General features: G+C 44.2%; 1 protein-coding gene across 1 annotated transcript in view; it reads left to right on the top strand.

Moving 5' to 3' along the window:
• Positions 1-24,297, top strand: part of LOC144150240 (uncharacterized) — a 108,484-nt gene that overhangs the window by 77,862 nt on the left and 6,325 nt on the right. Inside the window, exon 2 of the mRNA XM_077682094.1 lies at positions 17,653-17,767. Within this exon, the coding sequence (XP_077538220.1) occupies positions 17,675-17,767 (93 nt within the window). The 5' untranslated portion in view covers positions 17,653-17,674. The remainder of the gene's footprint in view (positions 1-17,652; positions 17,768-24,297) is intronic.

Raw genomic sequence — 24,297 nt, 5'->3', positions numbered from 1 at the left:
CTCAAGCATAGACATGATAAATAAATGATGGGGAAGGAAGGGGTTGTCGAATCATTTTAGGTGGTAAGTGGAACGCAAAGGTTGGGATTAGTGGGAAGGTCGTAAGTAGTATTCGCTTTTAAACTGGAAATTAAAAAACACTGTGACTGAACGAGGTTCATTAAAAGCGTTGTGAAACCATCGACCCGCTGCTTGGCATTCTCTGGAGACCACTTTTTCTTGGTCAGTTGTACCCATGTACCGTTGTACATGGGTTGTAGATTTCGACATTTTCGAATATTTTCTTACCAGTTTAATAAAATTTCTTCCGACAAATTATCTCAACTTACGTTATTATAACGATCACATATGGAAGCTTCGCAAAATCTGCAGTATTTTGGAAATGGCGAGTGGTACATGGTTGGCCCTTTTCGTATTATTTTATATTTTTCTTATTTACTTAGTTTTTCAAAATTTAGTCCGACAAAGAATATCAATCTACGTTATTACAACGATTACATTTGGAGCTTTCGCGAAATCTGCATTACTGTGGAAATGCAGGGCGTTAGACGGTTCGCCATTCTTCTTAATTACACACACACACACGCACGCACACGCACACACACACACACACACACACACACACACACACACACACACACATAAATATTAGTTTTTCGAAATTTCGTTCGACCAGTTATTTCCATTTACGCTATTGTAGCGATTACAAGTAGAACTTCTGCGATATCTGCATTTTTGTGGAAATGCAGTGTGTGACCGGTTTTGACCCAAAGGGGGGGGGGGACTTGGCAAAAAAGGCTAAACATTAAAAGTCAAAGTTGAGTGCACGCTCAGAAAACCGCTCTCACCTGGGCCCTTCTTTAGTTGGGTTACTCCTTTTTAAGAGCGTCGTGAGACAGAAAAAATGCCGCCCGACCACATTAGTTAGTGATTTGGCCGTCTGAACGTGACCTAATTTAATTAACAGCGGTGTTAATGTAGTGTAGTATACATTATGGAACCTTAGCTTACATGCTGCATATAGTTTAACACTAGTTCCCTAGGCAAGGGAGTAGAGTGTTGTTTAGAGCGTACAGTGTTTGTTTCGCAAATTGTCTATAGAGTACAGTGCAAGTGTCTTTCTGTAGCAGGTATTGTGCATGCAGTGTTAGTTAAAAGGATTCAGCAGGGGCTGGTGGCCACTAGCTTTGCTTTACTTACATTAAGATAGCTCATCTTGGATAAGTGCCTCACGGACAGCTTTCGGACCGCCAGGAGGGCATTCAAGGAGAGAGGGAAGTAAGGCGTGGCGAGAAATGTGGGGCTTACCTTGCATTGTATGGACTAGAATAACGCGCTGTTGTTATTCTCGTTGCTCTCGCGCAGCACCGAACAGGCCTGCGGAGAAACATTGCTCACCAAGTCCAAGTGTTCCAGAATGAGCCGTGGCTCTCTAAGCGCGTGCTTGTTGTAAGTCACTCCAAAAGGAAGCGATAACTTCTATAGCACCGGGGTATATTACGCAGACAACCATGATACAAACACTACACTGCCCTACGCACATACCTTCTGGGGCATACACCCGTCGGCGTGTGCCCAGCTCTTCTTCGTCGGCAATTACTCGCTGAGGTAGGGGGAAGGGGCCTCACTGTAGCCCAGCCTCTTGGCTCGCCGTGCCCCGATCGGATCTCGTGCGCAGACCTGCACAGTCACACTGCAAACGCGGGCACCCCAACAAAGCATGCAATATGCTTGGACACTTACCAGACATCCCATATAACGCACTCACTCAATCAAGGCATCCGAAAATCAACAAAGTGGGTGCCGTGACCCACGCTAGTGGGAAACAACGGCCAATGCAGGAACGGCCCCAAGGGGGCCGAAAATTGTCTACCCCTGTGCTGCGCTTCCGATGGCGGTCTCCCCCGGGTGGACTCCGGCGCGCGTACCCAGTGGCGCCGTAAGGAGGGAGGGACATGCGCAGTGGCCCCATAAGGAGGGACGGATATGCGCGAGGATAACCCTCACCTGCTAAAGAGGACAGCATCTTAGCGTCCGCTCGGCACTCATTGGACGATTTTGGTCCCCAGAATTCTGGGGTAATCCGGGCGGCGGATGTCACGTCGTGGGTTAAATCTGTCCGTGAATAACCGAACGGATAAGTGGGTTATATTGATTTGTTTGCTAAATGCAGTATTGCGAAAGTCCTTGCATTGCCACAATTTACGATAATTATGATTTGGCTTTAATTTGAACGAATCATTTTCCCCCAACATCACGTAGCTAGGTTCATCAGACTTTATTTTTAAATGGGCCACCCACCAGCGACAACAGACGAGTGTATTTTCGCGATTATGCTGCGTGCGAAGCTGGTGGAATATCAGATCTTTAGGGCATACATGCAGTTACTCTTATTATATATGTCGTTTTTTATTTTCAATTTTTTTTTTGGCTTAAGGGCTATGGCTGAAATTACATTTGGTTAAGTAGCTCATTTATTGGTGCTTGCTGAAGGTTTTATTTTTCAATCTCCGATATTCGGTTAAGAAACAACCATTTAACGCACAGCAGTGGGGAGGCAGTTTTTAACAGCGTTTGTTGGACGTCCTCAACAGAAAGGCTCTGCTGTCTATGTTCACGAAACGGGTGAGCTACAAATTAATTTTTCAAGGTACGCAGAATCGCGCAGCAGATAGTGGGGTGCAAAAGGCAGCAATGGAGCAGCGGTGCAACTGGGTTCCGAGGAATTTGGAAGGAGGGTCCACCGATCAAGGGGCAGAGCCGCAACGGTGAAGGTAAAGGATGCGTAGGGGCCTAACCAAAAAAAAATTCACAGCATATCCACGGGGTGAATGATGATGAGTGGGCGAAGCTCCTGAGGGGAAATCATCGGTAAAACCGTGACTCTTCAGTGAAAGTTCGCCCACTACATCTGTGTCCGAACGTAACGTCTAGAAAGTCTCGCTTAAACCACGCGTCGGCACCTTGGGGCTGAGCTCGCCTGATGCGTTTTGCAGACGCCTCACGAGCTCTCACTGCATCGGGGTCTGCCTGCCGATACGCGCGCTTTCTCGCCGCTTCCCGTTCTCTGACGTTTTGGAGATCCTCTTCGCGCCGCAGCCGTGCCGCTTCGCGTACGGCAGGGTCCTCGCGCCGTTGCCGCGACGCTTGGGCCTCTCGTTCTCGTACGGCAGGATCTTGGCGGCGGCGTCGCGCAGCTTCACGGAGCGCTTCTGCCTCGCGGGCTCGCACATCTGCAGCTTTATCCATCGGGCGACTCCGAGCGCGCGCCAACAGCGAACGGATTTTATTACAACGCTCCCCGCCATCTAGTAAACAATCGAAGAACTAAACTAGAGGTGGCCACGCCATCTAGTAAACAATCCAAGCGCATCTTTTCATCATATACAAGTACCGCCATCTAGTAAACAATCCAAGAACTAAACTAGAGGTAGCCACGCCATCTAGTAAACAATCCAAGAACTAAACTAGAGGTGGCTGCATACATACGTCGAGGATGGACAGACCCACGCCCTAAGGAGCTTCGCCCCTAAAACTCCTTGCGGTGGGGAGCGACTGACATGACCTTCGCGGGACGGAATCCAAGGAGCATCACATAATGTTAAGGGCGCGGCCGCAAGGTCAAAAGCGGTTCTTAAAGGCACGAAAGCAAGGTATGGTTGATGATTTATGTTTACGTAAACACTACCGGTAGGTACTAACTCTAATTAGCTGCAGTGAAGGCGGAATGAAGTACCACCAGTGCATAATATGTGCAATAGTTAAATATTGTGAAAATACGTTGTAAAGTAAAAATGGCAAGTTTAGTATATTTTGTAGACTAATAGCAGAGCTAAAATACATAAATACGTACACGTGTAAGCGCTACAAAAGTCTTCCAGATAATTCAAGTATATAAAACCTATTTTTGTACAATATTACAAAATTTCTCGCAATTTTCCCTTTTATGTATACTTAACGCTGTACAAGTAATGTATGCTTTCGACAACGTCATCACTTTAAAGCAGCTTGTCATTACGAAATAAGTGAGTGTAGTAGATTAGATCGAAAGTTCCTGCCTTACGAAGGTTTCCTAAGAGTGCGTCACTTCAAAATCAAAGAAATATACACAACCTTAAGCTTCTAATATGACGTGATCCTATTAGAAGTTTAAGGTTGTGTAAATTTATCTTTGATTTTGAACTGACGCACTCTTAGATAACCTTTGTAAGGCAGGAACTTTCGTTCTCTACTTTTCATAGAATGATCCGTGGTACAGAATTATATACAGGACGTCTGAAGTAGACCTAACCGGAGCGAAACCCGGGCAGCGCCGTTGAGTAATGAAAGCATGACCGAATGTAGATCGTTCTTTAGTGACATCACTGAATGTGTATGAGAAAGTTGCAAATGGACTAATCCGGAGCACTCCACGACGGTGCGCCTCATAGCCCAACTGTAGCCTCGGTGATGTAAACTTGAGAATTATATTTGTTCTAACAGACCGCTCTGACGGCCATTCAAACGTCGCCAGTGGGGTGGGTGCTTCGTTCCAGGTAGCTGCGTGTGGAAACCTTCCAGGCCCGAGTCGGGAAAGCAGGTAACAGAGTAACTACGGAAGGGTCGAAAACAGAGCACCTAAAAATTGCAGCTCATCGTAAAAGTTTTCAGAAGGAAGCGGTCGTATATGGAGCTGCGGCAGCTACCCGAGATAGCGGCGTAAAAGTTAAACTAAAAGTTGGTCGGAGATCAAGAGAAGATCCTGGTAAACGTCGGCCTACGTGTTTTAAATGGCGCTAACTATCTCAGGTGTTTTGTGCCAACATGTCATTCGCGTGCAAAATTGCGCAACTTTGATCTTTGTGGCGTATCTGCGTGAATTGAGAGACAAAATTGAAATTAGATTGTAGTGCGTATTTTTTATGGAAAATTGTGCTAGCTAATGCACTGGTTTTGAAGAGCCATGTGACGCTTCGTGTGTCAAGAATCAAGAGGTGATATACTCCCATGATGAGGTGCTATTTATTACAGTACCATAAACCCACGCCGCAACTAATTCGGTAGATGACCATAAAAAGACTAAGGGGAAAATACCAGACGTGATTCACCCATGTGGTTTATATTTTGTTCCTTTTAAACACAATTATTCAGGTCTGGTCTGTGAAACATGAAGTAAGAGGAGTACCTAGAAGTAGTTACTACCAATCTCTGGTGCTTGGCTTGGATGATTAGTGTTAGAATGACTGCGTTCTTTTTAGGCATTCACTTGGAAATAAGCGGATGTGCCAACGCGTCCGACCTATTCGGTTTGGGAGGCACCGTGGCAAAATGTCTGAAGATGGAACAGCGGGAGAGCATCCAATCCCGAGGCCTTTCGGAAGTGAAATCGATTTCTCGGAATCGGAGATGCGTGCACAACCTCGCACTCTTCCGTTCCTGTGTTCTCCCCCTTACGACATGCACCGTAAGAACGGGCGGACCACGTCGTGCCTGCCCGCTCTCCGTATAATTCTAAGCATTCGAAGATTGCCTCGTCTTTTCTCAATGCACGGACGGCAGAGGGTCGAGATGGCACAATAATTATTAAAATAGCAATAATCGTCATCTGCAGACAATTTGAGCCATCTGCACGATGAATGTATCCCCAAAATTCCCCGCTACTTATTTCGATGCCCCTCCGTAACAGGTAGAACCCCCCCCCCCCCCCCCAATTTCTGTATCGAATATAACCAGGGAGCTTTTGGCCTCCTCCTGACTGGCTTGAGCCACTCCGTATGGCGTTACAAACACGCTTTTCCATGGTTGTGCGTCATTCGCAATTTATGACGGGCCCCTGTACAGTTCCCGCGTTACCTTCTCGTCCCCTTAAAGCACAACCTGAGAAAGCGCACTTTTTCGATGGCCAAGGAATATGCGTGCGCGACAGCGTTGGACAATATCGCGACAAGGGAATCCAATTTGTAAGCGAAGTGCGGTGGATTATGCCAAAGTGCATGAAAAAGAAGATAGCCTTGAAAATTGTCTGTACACAGCGATTTGTTGATTGAGTGAGGGTTTAACGCACCGACGCAACGCAGATGATGAGTCGTGCCGTAGTGGAGGGCTCCGGATTAATTTCGAACGCCTGGTGATCTTTAACGTGCGCCTAAATCTCGTATACACAGGCGTTTTTGCTTTTCGCCTCCACCAGAAAAGTGGCCGCCGCGGCCAGGAATCGAACCCGCGACTTCGTGCTCAGCTGCGCAATGCCTTAGCCACCGCGGCGGGTGTCTGCGCAGAGTGAAAGCAGGGAGATTGCGTTGATTTTTAATGGTGATGTGCATTGGTTTGGGGAATAAGGAGATAATAAATCAAATCGCTCTGTTTTGTAGTGATTCAATCGCGTTAATGAGAGCAGTTTGATGGGGGTGCCCTATTATTTACGCCTATTTTAGTGAAGAACGACAGAGAGCATTGTACGCGGGAAGCCTCCTTCTGGGGTTAGCAAAGTCAAGGTGCCGCTTGAGCAAAGCAATATTTTATACGCTGTCGAGGTCATTGGCTCTATTGTAGGAGCACAGTTTAGGTCAGACGGGAGTCTGAGTCCAACGTATTTAAAGGAGGAAACTGTCTTTATATGGCACTAATGTATTATATATTACCTGTTTCAGATCGCCAAAGAAGATTGCACGTACTTAGATTTCTCTGTTTTTTAGTCGTCTCCTGCATCACTAAGGTGCAGTGATAAATTAGGCTAGTTTGCCGTAACATTGTTTAAAGTTTTTTTCCTGTAAATTAATTAATTGTTGGCAAATAGGCGCATTATCGAGGAAAAAGTGCCAGCTATACTACTGATATAAATTTAAACGAGAAGAGAGCCTTTCACAGACATCTGTCGGACACCAGTGTAAGCACCTACAAGGCTGGAGCCAAACTAGCTTAATCTCTTTGATTTTCATGGGCTAACTCGATCACCCAGCAGGCGAAGATAAAAATCATTCCCCTCCCCTCCCAATTTGACTACCTGTGTGGAATAGAGGCTTCTACCGATAGTTAAATATGTGGCAGAATGTTAACGCCAGCGTGTGTTCTTTGGGTAAGTATTCTTTGCTGAGCACCTGATAAAATTGTGTTATGCCTCGTAAAAAAGCCCATAAAAGCGCGACTATTTGCGTCAACTACAGGTGCATCAGCTAGAATCATCCAGCACAGACACCTTTACAGCCCCCTGGAAGCAGTTTGGATTTGGAAAGGGGTGCAGGGACCTGCAAAAGTATGCCGAAAAATCATCCACCCTCCGTCGAACGACGACTATGGGTGAATGAGAAGCTTTCTTCTTGCAAAAAAGAATAAGGAAGGGTAAAAGTCAAAGCCGCTGTGAAAAGTCAAAGACCACACTAGAAGCCGGTCAAATACAAAGTTCAACTAGTCAAAGTAAAAAACGTCTGCGAGGTTAAGCCCAAAGCCACACGACAACCAAGAAAACCGCCATAAGAAATCTTTGCGTTAAACCATCCTCGTCATTCGACGCAGGAGTGTACGTTGGAAAACGCGACCGCAGCATTCAGTTGTGAAACTTAGGGCAGGCTTTTGGCGCCCCCCTGTTTGTCGTCCTTTAGCCACGCAGTAATGGTTTTTTGTTTCTGTTTTTGAAAAACCGCTAACCAAGTAGCCAGCAAACATTGCAAGTGTCAGTACAGGCGTAAAGCAATCCTTTTCCGCGACGAGCAATACCATTGTAATGTCATGCGGCATTTACGCTGTAAATGATTTCCTATGGCTGCTGTAAACGCATTTCTGTGAAATTAAACACATTTTGTCCTATTCAATCAAGTTACGTAGCGTCGTGCCACAGAATGTTTGTTTCGGGGTGAAATCTTAGAAGGCACACTCAAAACTTCGCTCGTTCACTACGGCGTCTTGTCTTCAACTGCGAAAGGCCAGCGCCGCAGTATACTTGGATCGCCGGCACATGCCGGATTTGCAGGAGCATTCAGCTTCTCAATATTTCTCGATACACCAAACTGCACGCAGGCAACGTACTGCATGCTTCCAGATACTGCTTTTACTTCCAGATCGATGCATTGGGCGTCGTGTGGAATATGCAATGACTGAGTATTGTCGTAAATCATATACCTGGTATGTCTCGGAAAGGTGCCCCTGCTTTCAAGATTTCCCGATCTGAAAAAACTTACTTACGGTTATCCGCGCATTCCAAGCGGCACTACAGCAGAACGACAGAAAGCCATGCACAAGTAGGCCACACTGACCGCAACGGGCATTCCGCTGACGAGTGGTTCGCCACGAGCGGCGCTGCTCACTGAAGTAACGCTGTTGCCTTACAATGGTCGCCCGGCGCCAGTACAAAAGCAGCCAATTCAATGAAGACAGAAAAATTCTTTCTGCAGTGCAGCCATGCCTTTAAGGACAGTTTTCGAGTATTCTGCTTGAAAATAGCCCTTTTGGTAACGTAAAAGAGCAATGTTAAATGTTCTTGCAGTAGAATTGTTCTGCAAGGCTCTTTGGAATTGTGAAACATATTACGAAATGGTGGAGACGCGGAATAAAAACACATAAGGAGAGAGAGTGTTACGTGTCTTCTCAGCACATGGTGCTGCTAGAGGGCGCACCACAGAAAAGTGGATACACAAAAGTCGTGAGCACAGCTCCCTGCTGCACAACTCCCAAATGGAAGCCGTATTGCGTTGGCATCAAAAGCACGTAAAGAGACATATTCTCACGTGTAATCTTTCGGATGAGACGTTTAGCAAGTTGTAGTCACTCTCCGAGGCCATTTACCTATAGGCATACCTTTAAACATTTCCAAAAACAATGAAAGGGTTGCTAATATCACTTGAAAACTGAGATCCATCGGCAGTTAGCAAGCCTTGCCTTCAGAACCCGCTCTTCAATAAAAAAATTCTGCAAAATAAATTCTACACTTCTAGGCCAAAAAGTTCCTGCTGCGAGTATGCTCCTGCGATCATTTTTTGTTATTCAAGGTGATGTTTGTAACGGGAAATTTTGGTTTAGTGTTTCATTTGTGGTGAATACAAAATGGTCGATATTTGGTTTATGTTAAGGAAAGATAACTCCGCGAGGCTTTAAACTAACACTCCCTCTTGGTAAAGAGAATTCACAACACCGTCGCATGGAACTGATGTTTCGGAATTAGGCGGCTGAGTCATGTTTGCAACGGTTTTTTTGTTCTGCCCGACACCATTAGCCAGATAGATGAAAATGCTCGCAAACTTCAGCTACCAACAACTGCATTCCGTATAATATGTGCACATTGAAACAAAGTGCCATTTGACCCTTTAATAACAGGTACAGAGAGTGCCCTTAGTCTTGAAGGAGCATAGAATGATACTAAGCCCCAGGCCCCGAAAACCTATCGTTGGAAACAAAAAAAGGCAGCAAAGATGGCGATTAGGAGTTAGAGTTATTTAATCGTAAGCACGTCGGAAATGTATTAGCGAAGGGAATTGCAAGATACATATCTATGAAATATGTTGTGCGGGAGCGGTACATCCACAAAGGGATGAAAAATTGGACTAGGTTGGCGCAACGCAAAGAACCCTGGTAATCGCCTGAACACCGCAAAAACGCGCAACAGAATCACTGAAATCTCCGCCCGTGGTGCGTGTCTATGTTCAATAATTGCCAACAATGCTAAGCACACTGACGTGTGCCGGTGTAATCTTTCCATCTATTAAACTTAACTTTGCCTATATGGCTTTCTTTGGCACACAGACTAAAATGTTGAGCCTATTTTCATTACCTATCTCTATAATCAAATAGCGTTCTACCTTTCTTAAATATTATTATACATTACAAGAAATTAAATTACTAGATTGGATGGCAAAGCTTCTACGTGCCAATTTTTGCCTTAGGTACTCTTTTAGGTTGATAGATATTTTGCGGTGCTCATCCCAGATACGCTTGAATCTTTTAGCCGCACAAAGCGGGCCCAATCACTTGAAGGAACAACTAGTGCGTTCAAAATTTTGATAGTTCACAAAAAAGGTGCTCGTGCTGCACAAACCTTCGGGAGTATTCAAGATAGGCCGTTGTTCCCACAAACGCCTTAAACACACATGCACGTTCCAAGAAAAAATTATCCCGGATAATATTAATATGCAGTGACTAAGAAAGCTTTGTGCGGATGGAAGCCAACGTCTCGGCAATCCTTAATAGGCATTTTGTGGAGTACAAGTGTATAATACACTGGAACCTGCGTTATTTATTGTAAGATATCCCGCAATAATATTTGTGTTACTTCTAAATGCAGCATTCTTTTCAGGAAGAGGAGAAGGCTTTCGCAACTACATTCCCCCAACAGAGCCGTACACAATAATTGCAAGCACATAAGAAAAAAAGCAATAAATATCTATAAAGAAGCTCAACCTCTCCACTGAAGAAGTTTCATTCTTTTAAGAATCTCAAGAAATTGTAGCGAAATGCGTTTGTTCGGACCCATTCCACGCCGGCAATCTCAAACCTTTTCCTTGTAAACCAAAGTAAGTGCGCTGAGTTAAAGAGAACACCCGGCACAAATTGCCTATGTGCGCGAGTGGTTTTCTTTTTTTGGTCTCTCAGACAAGCCCCAATGTCAAAAGAAGCGCAGTTTCTGCGTCTGTCGCTACTAAGCCCATCGCAATCTCGAAGACTGCGCTTCCCTAACTCCCCGGTACGCGACTAGCCAGTGGGCTGATATTTAGGGTACTGGCTTTCTACGGCCATTTCACAAAAAAGCTCCGTGTCTTTTTATTGCTTCAGGCACTGCTTCGTCGTTGTTTATTGTGCTATAAATTCTTCCACGCTGTCTTATTGCCAGATTGATGCCGATGTTCCTTTTAGGGCTTACCTATAAAAGAAAGGAAGATAATAAACTTTATTGTTGACAGAGTACATTACGCGGCCGTGCCGTCTGGAGAATGTGCGTCGAGTGCTGTGTCCAATCCAGGCTTAACGAGGCCTCCAGGTATAAGAGAACGCTTGGATGTAAAAAACAGTGTGAGTGGTTGAAATAAATAGCTGTACGTGTTCTGCAAATTGGGGTGTACTTCACACCACTATACAGGGCTAGTTCCAGATATATTTCAAAAACGGAGTGTAAATGTCGACGGGCATAGTTTGTTACTCGGTATCTGTCAGAGGACTTCTCCGAACTTTCTTCCATCGGAGAGAGGGCTTAATTGGTTGTTTAATGTGAAAAGGATTTTGCCCTAGAAGTCTTGTACTTAAACCTTTATGCTTGCCCAGCCTCCCAAATATTGAAACGGTATGAAACTCGGTATTATTTAACAGATTTGTTTGGCGAAAATGTTCATTTTCGGCTATAATTAGCGTGCTTGGTTTTGGCACTTGCGGACGAGTATGACAATAAAAATACTATAGTTGTTCTGAACATTTTGCTTAAAGGAGTACTGACACGAAATTTCAAAGCTGAGATAACTATGTAGATGCTTCCTTTTTACCAGGGGATACCTCCCAGCAAGTTTCAACAGCAACCGTTCGGCGCAACATATTTAAAATCCATTTTATTCTTCGCCCGCACGATAAAGCCCAGAGCTGAACGACATGACATCATCTGCTACTTGCCCCAAAGTGCCGACGTCGGGGCTCCCGTGACGAAGCCGACGCGCTGGCTGTGGTTGGCGCGTGCTGCTCGGGCGTGTGTACACGTCATGGTTTTGAGACTGACGTCATGCTGCCCGGGCCTGTGGGGACGGCGATTACCTCGGCCGGTCTGGGCGCGCGCACGCGCTTCCAGAGCGGCAGCGATACGGCAAGAATCGTGACGTCACGTGATACCTCCTGTCATGGCGGCCGCTCGGCCTTCGTTTTGTCGAAACCGAAACTGACACGAATAAACGACGCCGTCAATGAATGTTTACGCTGCGCTCGACCGTCTGATCTGTCATTCTATGATTAGTGGGCTGGTAGGCACGCATAGCAGCGAAAAAGACGTAACACCAAAATTTCGTGTTAGTACTCGTTTATAACTACCGCCGTGAAGAAATTAAGGGCTCGCATATGATATTCTCCGAATCCTTGATATTCTATCCTCGACCCTCTTCTACGATCTTCTACGACGATTATCGCTGATATTCTATGATTACTAGACGGTGCTTTTGGAGAAGACCCCGTAATCTCGGGATGGCCTTGCGTACCGATGATTCATGCAGTGAGTGGGACATGTCGGGAAAATTTTGGACTTAAACTGTGTGGCACTGTAATCGAAGGAGCGATAGTACACAACGGAAATATCATGGCCAGAGCATGTGGAGATACCTAGCTGCCATGGAGTGTTCAAAGTGTGACGTGGCCAAGGATACGTCAGGTGATCGAGTCCCTTGTTGCTGTTTTGCCCGCACTGAGAGAGTGAGAGAGTACTCTTTCCGTTAGGCTGAAGAGAAATGGAGTCAAAATACATGTTTCTCTGTATCGTTTTGATTATACGGTTGGACGCGCCGGCGCTACACCGAAGAAAAAGCGTACTGTATTCAATTGCTCCTGATTATTTTTGACCACCTGGGAATCAGTAACGTGCGCCGACATCTTGCACAGATGGGAGTTTTCGCTCTCAGCAGTTTCTCTATATCTGTTGATTGGCTCAGCGAGAACACGATTATCTCCTTCGTAGCCCTACCTTTCTTATAATGAAATGAGAAGTAGCGAAAACTTTATTACCGGTACCTCCCGCTCCCCCCCCCCCCCTTCCCGCTAGACATACCGCAAAACTTGCACCGGGAGTGAATAAATTATCCGGCGTCTGCAACATCTTCTCTCGCTGTCTCCCGGATGACGCTACTCGTTCATCCTTGGGGCAGTCGTACCACTTGTCGTGGAAGTGGGCGAGCTACGTAAGAGCGGTTCGTTAGACCACAACAATCGAGGCTTCTCAAAGAGATAATATGTTTCGCTTCAACAAAGCGTGAATACTGATCACCGGGCCAATGAAGGAATACAGTGCTCAGTTTTCCCTTGCTGAAAAGATGTTGGGATTTGCGAAAGTACGGCTGATTTTACCGAAAATGGCATCCGCCCTGCGTACATCGTTACGGTGCATTCGGCTGCTTCTGCACCGCTATACGTTTCCGCTGCCTTTCTTTCTTCCGGTTAATCGTCACTCTAACCGCGTCCACAGTCGCTGTTTGATTCAAATTTAATCAACGTTTGAAAGTCGTTTTCCTAGCAGTTAGGGCATCTTCCGCCAGGAAATCAACGCTAAAATGCATATGGAACGGCAGACTTCCTTTAAAAACAAACGTGCTTCTGAGTTTCAGTGTTCCTTGAATGCTCGCGCAGTAAACTGCGCAGCGCCTGTCTGCGGGCAGAAAATATTCCGATTGGGACATAGCGGTGTGCCCGCCGGCCATAGAAACACCGGGTGAACCAGGCGGGCGAACTCGGCGACCGTAGTTATTCAATACCAAAGCATGAGAGGGATAAAGCCGCATACATTTATGGCGTTTGTATGCGTAACATGAGGTCCAGGCGACCACAGTTGCGTCTCGACATGCGCTTGAGCGTCTCGTCGCCATTTGGCAGCTTCGGAATGAGATCAAGCGCACACCCTAGTAGCACACCCTAGACGTGGCGAAAAGTACAGACAAACATATGCCCTGCTTTCGCTTACTGCGTGTTATACACCCCGTAATTATTCAACCGACCCGCCAACACCACAACGAACATACCACACTGCACTCCCACTGCGGCGGTTCCTAGAAAACAAGAGCTACCATTTCTTCCGCACTCTAACCCTAGAGCAGCCGAAGGCTTCAATGTCCAAAGCGGACCTCGAGGACCGGCTATAGTTGGCTTCCCAGGGGTAAATTTTCTTTTAATTGAACCCAAGGTTCAGCACCACGGCAACCATTGTTTAAAATTCATTGGTAAAAATCACAAATGCATCATCGAATAAATAACTTATGTGAGCGCTGAAACACACGGGATGCTGGAAGATTAGCGCGTCCTATCCCTGGTTGCAATTAAATTAGAGTAGGGTAGGAGAAATGGCGTCAAAAAAGTAATTGATAAAATTATTTTTTTACAACGCATTATGGTTGAGCGCGTCGGTAAACGTTTCCCTTCTGCCACAAACAACTTGATAAAAAAGCAAACACGTTTTTCAAAATTGCAATCATAATCGTCATCATCGTCGTAGTCGTCGTCGTTGTCGTAATCATCATCATTATTACAATTATATTCATGATCTCCCTGTTTAGGTCTGCTGCAGGACGAAGGCTTCTTCAATTGACCTCCTCCCGCTTATGTCCTGCGCTCACCGAGCTCATTCTCCGCCTCTGAATACTCTTTTGTAGTCTCTCAATGAAAGTTAAAAGCCTTCCTCACCATTTTGTCCCGCCCATCGGTGTCCACCCTGTTGCACTTAGGGCTGCAGGTGTACTAGGTTTTACTAGTATTTTTAAAAGGGTCGCCGTCTCGGTTTCGGCATGAGTTCCGGTTCCTGTTTGACTTCCGCGTGTGGGTGCTATATGGAGTCGACATACTAAGTATCGGTTTTATGTCCGGCTTATATGACGCCGTTGCTCACGTCACGAAATGCACAATTTTGTGGGAGATTTAAAAACTTGGCATAAATTTTCTTATTTTTTAGTGAATAAAGCATTGATTGCTCCGGGAAAGCGCTTGGGGTACTATGAAACGCCTAATCATTCGAATAAGACAAACTTTTGTTATGTCTTCATGGCTCCTTTAAAAGGTATATGGTTATGCCGTCGTAGTCTTTAGCTTTCCCACTCTTCATTCCCCTGAGCACCTTTTTTTTTCCATTTCCCCCCTTTTAATTTATTTTATATTTTGTTGCCTCGAATAACCAGCTTTGTTTGCTGACTATTTTTACAGTTCCTTTCCTGCAGCTGCTTTTTTTCAATAGCAGCTGCTGACTGTGTGATTGCTTTAGTTTGGTTGCAATTGACGCTGTCAACGGAGTTCTAATTCTTACAGTCGAAGAGTGCAAAACATTCTTAAGGGTTATTTTAAACTCCTACGTCATGTCTCTGACGGACTTGATATGAGACATTTTATTTTGTAGTTGTTTCCTTGTTGACGTTTTGGTAATTTAGCCTTACTTTAGCCTTACCTACTAATCCTAGGATCACTGTACCGAGTCTTGCTTAGAACCTCCTCGTCTGGGTTGTCTTAAATACCCGGGTTGTCTCTCAAAATGAAGCATGTTTTTGTCTTGTCGTGAAAACGTTTCTACGTCCATTTCATTCTCTCGCGTTTGCGGAAGAACGTGTTCTTTAGTTTCACGTTGTTTCTCTCTGCAAATCTAAACTGCGTATTTGTACCACTGTTGGGAGTGCCCCTTAGAAAATTGCCCTCAAATTATTCTCCAACTCTGTTACCGCCCGCGTTTGCGTTAAAGTCTCGCCTTACAATTGCGAAATCGGTTGTTTCCTCATGCATTGATGACTTGACTTTGTAAAACAATCTACGGCCTAATCATTGTAGCTAGATGTTGGTGCATAAGCTTCGTCTATCTTTCACGTTTCGCTTGCTTATCTTAATCATAACGACTGTGACCATTTAGTTTATGCAGAAGAATTCTGCCACGTCCTTGCTATTTGCCAGTGGATAAAAATTCTTTCCCGTCCTCCTTCCTTTCGGAAGGTTCCTGAGAGCACTGTTGGATAACCCGCTTCTGAGCTCAATTAAGCCATCACCTGTTCGTCTGAACTTACCTGGCCGACTAAAGTCCCATTTAACATTTCATTCATTTCATTCACATAATACAGCTCCTCTAATATGGAATCTCAGCGTCTCTCGCTTGCCGGAAATTGTGCGTTAAACGTTGACAAGTTGAAGTCCCAGAGGCGGCCTCTCCGAAGGGTGAGCCTGCCCTTCATTGTGGTGCGGCCAACTTAGAGTAGGCTAGCAAGTGAAATCGCACCTGCTTAAAGGTTGGAAGAAACGGAAGACTACTGAGTACTTTTACGTACATATACAACACAGGAATTACGTATATATACTGCCAGTAATATTGATACAAATGTAAGTGACTAATCATGCGACATAGCATCAGAAAGCTGAACTGGTGATTAAAATTTAACGAAATTGACCCTGCAAATTCACTGCACAAATGGAAAATACAAATACACTGTTACACACAAACCCCTAAAAGCTTCCACATGTAAGCAAGGCTTTTGCCCAGGGTGAACATTTACGGGCATACAGCCTACAGATAGGCGTAAGTGTAAACGAGGGTATGCGAGTGTTGGCCCCATAATTTGCTTGCTTGACATCACTTTTTATGTGGCCAAAGGACTGGATGGTGGGGTCCTACCAGAGATATTCTCCCAATTGTTCGTGAGCGCACTAGTCTTAATCGTTACTCTAGTGCTATGCTGATGTCACCGATAATTGCCCTTCTGATGTTGGTGTTCATTCAAGTAGTCCGCTGTTATCACTCACCATATTTGCAAAAGCATTTACAAGGAACTCTACGCTAGTAACAAATGCAGTTTGATAAATTACTTAGGGAGCAGAGCGGTTACTTCAACCCTTTTGATCGTTTTTCTCTTAAGGTCATTATGGTAGTATGTAGCTTACTTTCCTGTAACTGTCAACGATAAAGTTGTCGCGAGTTTGAAACATGGCGACCAAACTATCTCTCATGCTTTTGATAATGGCTGATGTATGGATTTTCTAATATCTCTTTTAGTGTAGGAACAGCTAGAGCGCTGGTTAGATGTGACTAACACGGGAACAGCCCGCTGAAAGTATGTATCAAGCGATCAAGCGACAGAGGCAACCAGGACCGACAAAGAAGCGCATAAATTTAAAATGCACGGCCAACAAACCATGTTACTAGAATAACTATTATCTGTGAGATTAAAAGCGGCAGAAACCAAATAGGAATAATTGATACGAAACACGTAAAAATAAACAGAGTTCAACATGGAAATCACGAGAAGTAAATGAAGAGATTTTCGATGTTGAAGAAAAAATCATGTTGGAAACCCGTTGAGCGATTCGCAAACAGATCGAGATAGCGGGCATTGGGCCATATGATTAATTTCTGCTTAGCGAGTGGGTATTTTGCAATGGCAAAATAAAGCCCTGTTGATAGAATCACTTGCATTGCTATATTATGAGACATTTCATTTCATTTCATCTATTTATGAGGGTTTCATTTCATTTTTTTATGAGGGTAAAGTTTGTATGGCTGTTAAAAACCTTCGCTTTGAAAAAGATACAAACCATAAATATTCTTTTCTACTGCCTTTAAATCTTTCTTATTCAGCAATAGCTTTTGGTTCGTATCGTGAAGACAGTGAAAAATCGCAAAAGTTACAGGGAAAGCTTTTAACAAGTATGTTTCACATACAGCCAACCCGCTAGAAGAATTGCAAGCTTCAGCTTTATATATTTTTTTGCAAAATACCGTGCACTAATAAAGTATCAGCACGCTGTGACACCTAATACCGCTACCAGCCGCAATTAAGAAGTAAAAAAATGTTGTGACATATGGGTAACTAATACTCGTTATAGTAGCACGAACGGTTTGGGGGTAACGTTGCTTTCACCAAGACATGAGTTTCATGCCGGGAATCAGTAGCTACAAAAAGAGGCGTTCCCGATCAGGGCCCTAAAAAAATTTATCCCTTAAGCAACGAATTGCTGTGATATTTAATTTCAAATACCGTTTTTTACTTTCAGGTTCCGTTCGAGAGCAGAGCCGATGCCACTGAGCAATTTCCCTTTCCGTCATGGGCTCCGTCGGCCCCACCACACAAGGCTGGACCAGCCTATTGACGCCGTCGTTTACGTCAGCGTAAGTGGACGAGCGAATGCTATGGCAGAACGTTCATTTAAAATTCAAACAAGCATGAGAAAAGTATGGATAGAATTCTGAATATAAGTAAACCTGTTCTTGAACTCAATAAGCGTGGGAGACGTACGATGTATGGCAGAAAAAGTTTTAATATTTACTATTGTAACAAACAAAGCTGTGAGGTCGGAAAAGGCGAAATAAGATGCTGGGAGTCAGCAGGCATAAGTGACCGCTCAGAAAAAGTAAGAAGCGTTCATTGCACCTCTAAGGATAGCGGTGGTAAAACGGGGATTACCTTTTATAGGCTCTAAGTTTGCTGGTCCCATACCACAGCTACAAAATACAAAAATTCTGAAAGGCACTTGCCTTGCGATCTGTACACCCGAATGTTTACGTATCGCCGGGAACTAGTAAATATGCAGTAATTTGCGAGCGTGACGTAATAACCGGCTAGCATTTTTGGCTGCGGAAGTTTCTATTTTAAATAAAAATAAACATTGCAACAATTCTTCTCCCGCTTAATACTGAATCAACAAACTTATTCAGAAGCCCCAATGAGCGCGATACGGCCGAACAAAAGTAAAAATTGTTGAACGGAGCTACAAAACCAAAACTATTTTAACGTCGCTCTTTCTTATGAACCGTCTCTTTAAACAGCCTTTTTTTGGGGGGTGCATATGATGCCGACATGATTACCACCCGCTTTTAATAAACGATTACACATTGTAAAGCCTTAATAGATTGGTATCTTTAGAAAGCTCATTTACCCTCCTGAAACGTTGCCTATATAATGAATTTCAGGATTATATAACCTTACCTTTAAAGAAACACAGTCAAAATAAAAATAGGGATATGGTAATAGGGATACGCCATTAGGTAAAAGTATAAACACCGGTTTTATCTCTGTAGTACCGCAGAAACGCCATATCATGATCCGTATTAGTTCGGTATATCGGAGTAAACGGAAAGCAGATGGTGTTACATTCCGGGCTTAATTTAGAAGGATAGATAAAAACTGACAAACATTTTTATTTTGAAAATCATCTGAGCCTTTTATTTGCGGAAAAAATATCTACATTAGTAAAGCCAGTGTCCTTATTAGCCAATATGAATTCCGTCTTTCCCCAATTTTCGTTAAATGTCTATTAGACAAAATTTCACCGAACACGCGCAACATTTTTCAGGGTACAGCATTATTTGGGGTTATTAGTATTGAGCTTAAAAAAGCGAAAGAAACCCAATACAGATACTTCATAATTTTAAATAATTACACTTTTGTTTGTTGAATACTTGATTGTTCGAATACAGTACTTTCCATCGAAAGAGCATGCTGAGAATTCTGCCCTTCTAGCCAACGTAGTTGGACAACAATTAACCCTGGAAATAACGTAAACTACGGCAACAGATAAACAAACGCAATATCATACGGTGACCCTCAAACGCTTGTATAACCGAACAAAAAATTTTCAGATTGTTTGCGCCTAATCACACTAATATGCAATCGTATCCACGTGGTCGCTCACCATGGGCGAATCTGCATCTGGTCCAGTTCAACATTTTCTTCGATTTTGATTGTGTTAAGTGCAGCTTGTAAGAGGTGCTTGTTTTTTGTGTGGTTGGAATAATTCAGTAATTCTAAAAGCGCAGGATAAAGGTTAATGAACATGCAGTGAATAGGAAAATGTTCATTTCGACCAATTCGTGGCAGTTACTCACATATATACATCGTGTTATGAAAGTTCTAAGAGGAACGATGTCAAAACAATGATATACACAGAAACGGGGTGCGACTGCATGTCACAGATGCAATTAACCCTTCTTGAGTCAGATTAAAATAGAAATTGTTTCTTGACTCCTGTAAATAAATATTGTAAAACCTGTAAATGATGTGGGCAACTTATAAAAACGCAATTATCCGCTTTTGCATTTGCAGATCTGTTCTTTGATCAGCCAAACTCATGCTATTTCATAGAAAATAGGAAGAACTTTGCTCATAAAGTTACTCATACATACAAATTTTATTTTTTTTCTTCTAATGCGAAGGGTACAGGACCTTCCGCACCTCTTTGATAAAACAATGGTAAAGCCCTGGCATTCTCTTGACGCGGGCAAGGTGAAATCTTTCTGCCAGATTACGGAAGGTATAGTCTTGTAGGGAACGTCCGTGTCACCACTTGTAGAGAACGTCCGGTTCACCACTTGTAGGAAGCAGACTCGGTAGGGTGCGGTGGCCTCCTACATTTTATTGGAGAGAGCGTAGGCCCGGCTAGGAGTGGGAGTGGTGCAGAAATGCGGCCGCCCAGGAGCTCGGTCGTGTTTAATTTGTCGTCCTCTCGCGTGGCGCGTGGCTGCTGACGCAGCCGCGCAAGCACAACTGATGATGATAGCAAGCAGGCGTTGATGATTAGGATAGTGGCGATGTAAGCATTTGATGATGATGCGCCACTATAGTCTGAATATGATCATCACCATTTACCTCGTGGTTCCTCTCATTCGGCATAAAGTGCGCCCACACTGCACCAAGCATAGAAAGCAAATAGAGGCACCAAATGTGCTGCTTGCTGAATCGTTCATTTTGCAATAAACAATATAAAAATATTTAGGTCTCTTGTCTAGCAGCCGCAATTGCTAGGTGGCAAAGGCGCTGTGGTGCTGAGGCCAATGACCGGGTTGTATTGTCGGCCGCGGAGAAAGATTCATTAATGGAGGCGAAAACCCAAAACGCTCATGTGTTCAACATTTCCGCTCATGTTACAGATCGCTAGGTTGTCAAAATTATTTATTTCCCGCGACTATGGCGCGCCTAATCACCAGTGCGGAGTCAGGGCGTTGAACGTCATAATCAATCAGGTCTCCGTTCTTACCGGATGGTTTCATTTCTAGTCGAAGGGGGAAAATGAACGCGAGATGAGCATTTTTATTCCTACTTGCCGAGCATTGAATGCCTTTGGATGTGTGCCAATTTTACTATAGCGGCTGGCTAGGGTTCAAATGGTCCCGGAACAATATGAATGTTTTAATTTTAAACTCAATTACCCTGTTCCTTTACTTCAGCTGTCGGACTAATCAACTGCGTGTTTTTATGGCGTTACAGCTTCTTGACTCGGACAGAAAAGTACATAAGACGACGGATTTTAAACCCCCGTCGTTCTGCGCAGCAGCATATTTACTTAGACAATGACCCTTCGTAGCAGGTACTTGAGCCCTCGGTAAATTCAATTACTGCGTGTGTGCAAATAACCGGAGATTCGCATTCGAAATGTCTAGTTCAGCTCTTTTTATATTGAAAGGAAATTACCTTGAGTTGTTAAATGGTGCGCCACTCTGACGCTTCCTTAAAGGGGTACTGACACAAAATTTTGAAGGCGACATAACTTTAGAGATAGATTGGTGCGAACGCACACACATCATCTGCAAAATATCTGCGGCGAATACAGCCTAGAACATATTTAAAATCAATTTTAAAGTGTGCGAAATACAACCGAGCAGCCAGCAGTGGACCACGGCAATCGACATCCCGTGGACATTGTGTAAATAAACAACATCCAAACACGTCACGAAATTGTGTTTGCCGCTTCCGCACTGCCGGCGTTTTTCGCCGGCTCGCCCGGATCGCCGCTCCAATCGGAGGGCCGGAGGGCGGAGCTTCTGCTCTCGAGAACGAACTACTCGATCGTTGGCGCCGCAGGCGCCGTGATTTCGTCGGCTGATCGGGAAGCTGCCCGTGACCAAAGTTCTACAGCGATTCCAGGCACTTTGTTTCTATTACTTTTTAGTTACATTGGATGCAAAACGCGCCGGAGACACGAAGAGCCCACTGAGCGAGCCGCACGGTCGCTGTGCAGGCGGCGGCCACGGCTGCGAAGTGGCGCAGGCCGGCGCAGGATAGCTTCATTGTTACCGCTGCACGAAATTGTCCCAAGCCGAGTCCAAACTATGGCAGCTTATATGAAAAAGGCGTTAATGATGCGATGGCAGGTTGGATTATAAATTGGCATCTGCACCGCTTACGATAGCGGCAATCGAATATCCGCCGCAGTGCTCAGCCTTGCACATCTGTAGCCGGACCTGCAGTGTAGGCAGACCGGCCGGCTGCTCCCAGCGCGCGTCTTGCCACCCACTGTCTCGAGCGTCGCGCGTCGTTTTTAGACGCGTTAGCATTTGCACTCGCAGCGCCTGCGAGTTGTTGTCCACGGTCGCTTTTTAATTAAGCCGCTCACGAGATCAGTGCTTGGGGGCATTCGCAGAAATTGCCGGCGATGCGGATTCGACAGTGCTACGACACCTCTGCTCTGTGATATCCCTCCGACGATAACGTGGTCAGATTTGTTCACACAAAATCCATCGTTTCGCGGCCCCCTCTGAAACCGAAACTGCGACTGGCCGCATTGAAAATGCCTTTAATGAAACAACCATCGCACGCTGAAGCAAATGAGGTTTCTACAGGTTATATGTAGGTCACTAGCTACTTATCGCGATGAAAAAACAAGATGCAAAATTTTTGTATCAGTGCCACTTTAAGGGCAATTTTTTTTTCACAAATTCCTTTCTCAGCGAAATGGAAGGGAGCAAGTTTTACAAACTCGTACTTTCTAACTACATAGAAACCTCTAAGTAAGAAGGAAGATGTATAGCGGTGCAGTATTGTAAAAACAGATAATACTGTAAATAGATGTCCCGGTGCACACGTAAGAATGATTGGCATATGCTTCCAATCAATCAGTTGTATTTTTCTGAATGACCTACCACCAGAATGCTCACCTTTGTGAAATATTCACTAAACATTCATGGGTATTGCACTCATTCATTAAGAAAAACCTCGTCTATATTGTATTAAGAAGAGGATTTGACGTTTGTGTGAATATCCTAAATCACGGGTGGGTTCTGGACATTCCTGAAATATTTAGGCCCCCTGCCCTATAACCAAAAGTCCTGTCTCTCTTTTGAGGTATTTTCGCTGCTTAAAGTAATAAACACTCATGTGCCTTCTTAGATATGCGATGAGAGTACCTTGATGAGTTCCAGGTAACAAATGTACAGATTTATGCGCCTGAAAATCTCTTCCTCTCCTCTGAGTTACCTCTTAATTGCACAGTCTGTATGACATTTTCTCAACACGTGTAATCCGAAGATAATTTCTTTGGACATAGCCCGAAGAGACCTAAAAACGCAATAAATATTTAAGCGGATTCGTTGGTCTGCTGCTCGACACGATAAATGAGGTTGCAACCCCCCTCATAATTGCTAACACTGAAGTTCGCAACATCTATGCCGCATGAGCTTTCTTAGTTACCCTAAAGTTTTTCCCTAAACCACGCACCTCAAAGTACCGCGTACCTTAGACAAGCAAAGCAGCACTATATTGTTCAATTTAGGCTAGCCTCTTCGTTCGCACTCTTGTAACCGTGACTAACGCTTGAACAATGGCGTAAAATATTTCGTAACTAACAGCATTCCTAATATTAAACTACTTCTAAACCACAACTGCTGCGCTTAATTATATCCTCTGCCTAGAGGCTCAGCGGTCGTGCATATCTAGCACCTTATTAAGGAAACGTAAGTCTCCTAGCGGAATTCTTTGGGCGAAGAATATATGTAGCTGACTTTTTCTACTAAATGCGGGAACTAGCTTGAAATATTTAAAAGCTAATTATTGTGCTGGAAAGCTAAATTTGTTGTTGATTTGTTCACCCATGAGAGATTAAATGCGGCCGTATCTGTCGTTCACACACGACGCCAAGTACGTTTACACCCCATAACTCCATGTCCCACGTAAGCTGGAGGGCGCACGACCGAGATACGACGGAGCACGTTTGAGGTTACGAGCGGTTCCTCTCTTTTGCCGTTCTGAAAAGGGGGGAAGGATTCCTATAACTTGGTACACCGCAAACAAAACGGCTTTTTCGCCAAAGTTTATTCACAAAGTTTAAGTGGCTTCCATTTGTAATCACTGTAACACAAAAAATCAATTAAAAATTCCGAGGGAGAAAGCAGAAGTGCATATCTACACTTTAAAGTCCCAGGAACTGTGTTTACAATATCAGCGATACGCAGGTATCACAATTTTATTGTTTCGATCAAAATATCTTCAATTTTTTCTTGACTATTTGGTATTTATTTCTTGTACGCCTGCTTTATTGGGGTTTAAAATGCGGTGTTCGTTAGCAATATCTAAACATTTACGAGCATCCATAAAATGAAGAACAGCGAAGCAAAACATGGTCTAGAGACTGTAGAGATGTTCAGTTAAGTGCTTTTTCAGAGGGCCGCTAAATAAAAAACCCACGTGATTGTCTTACGCGCTGCTGCACTGTCATCTGCATCAAAAAAGCGGTCGTAATACTGTTATGTATATTCTGTACTTTATTCTCAATCCTCAGAAGTGTTAGTGGTGCGGAAAAAAAATATTGAAAGGAAAAAGTTGATTTAAAAATGTTTTTTTTGTATTGTCATGTAAACAGCTAAGCGTTTAAAAGTGAGCGTTGGCTGAAATCAATTTGCACCACGGGCTTAGCGCTTCTTGACCACAC

This window comes from Haemaphysalis longicornis, unplaced genomic scaffold (genome assembly GCF_048455015.1).
Source record: "Haemaphysalis longicornis isolate Haplotype H1 unplaced genomic scaffold, Haemaphysalis longicornis Haplotype H1 scaffold_8, whole genome shotgun sequence".
Taxonomy (NCBI): Eukaryota; Metazoa; Arthropoda; class Arachnida; order Ixodida; family Ixodidae; genus Haemaphysalis; species Haemaphysalis longicornis.
This window is presented reverse-complemented; position numbering and strand designations above follow the sequence as displayed.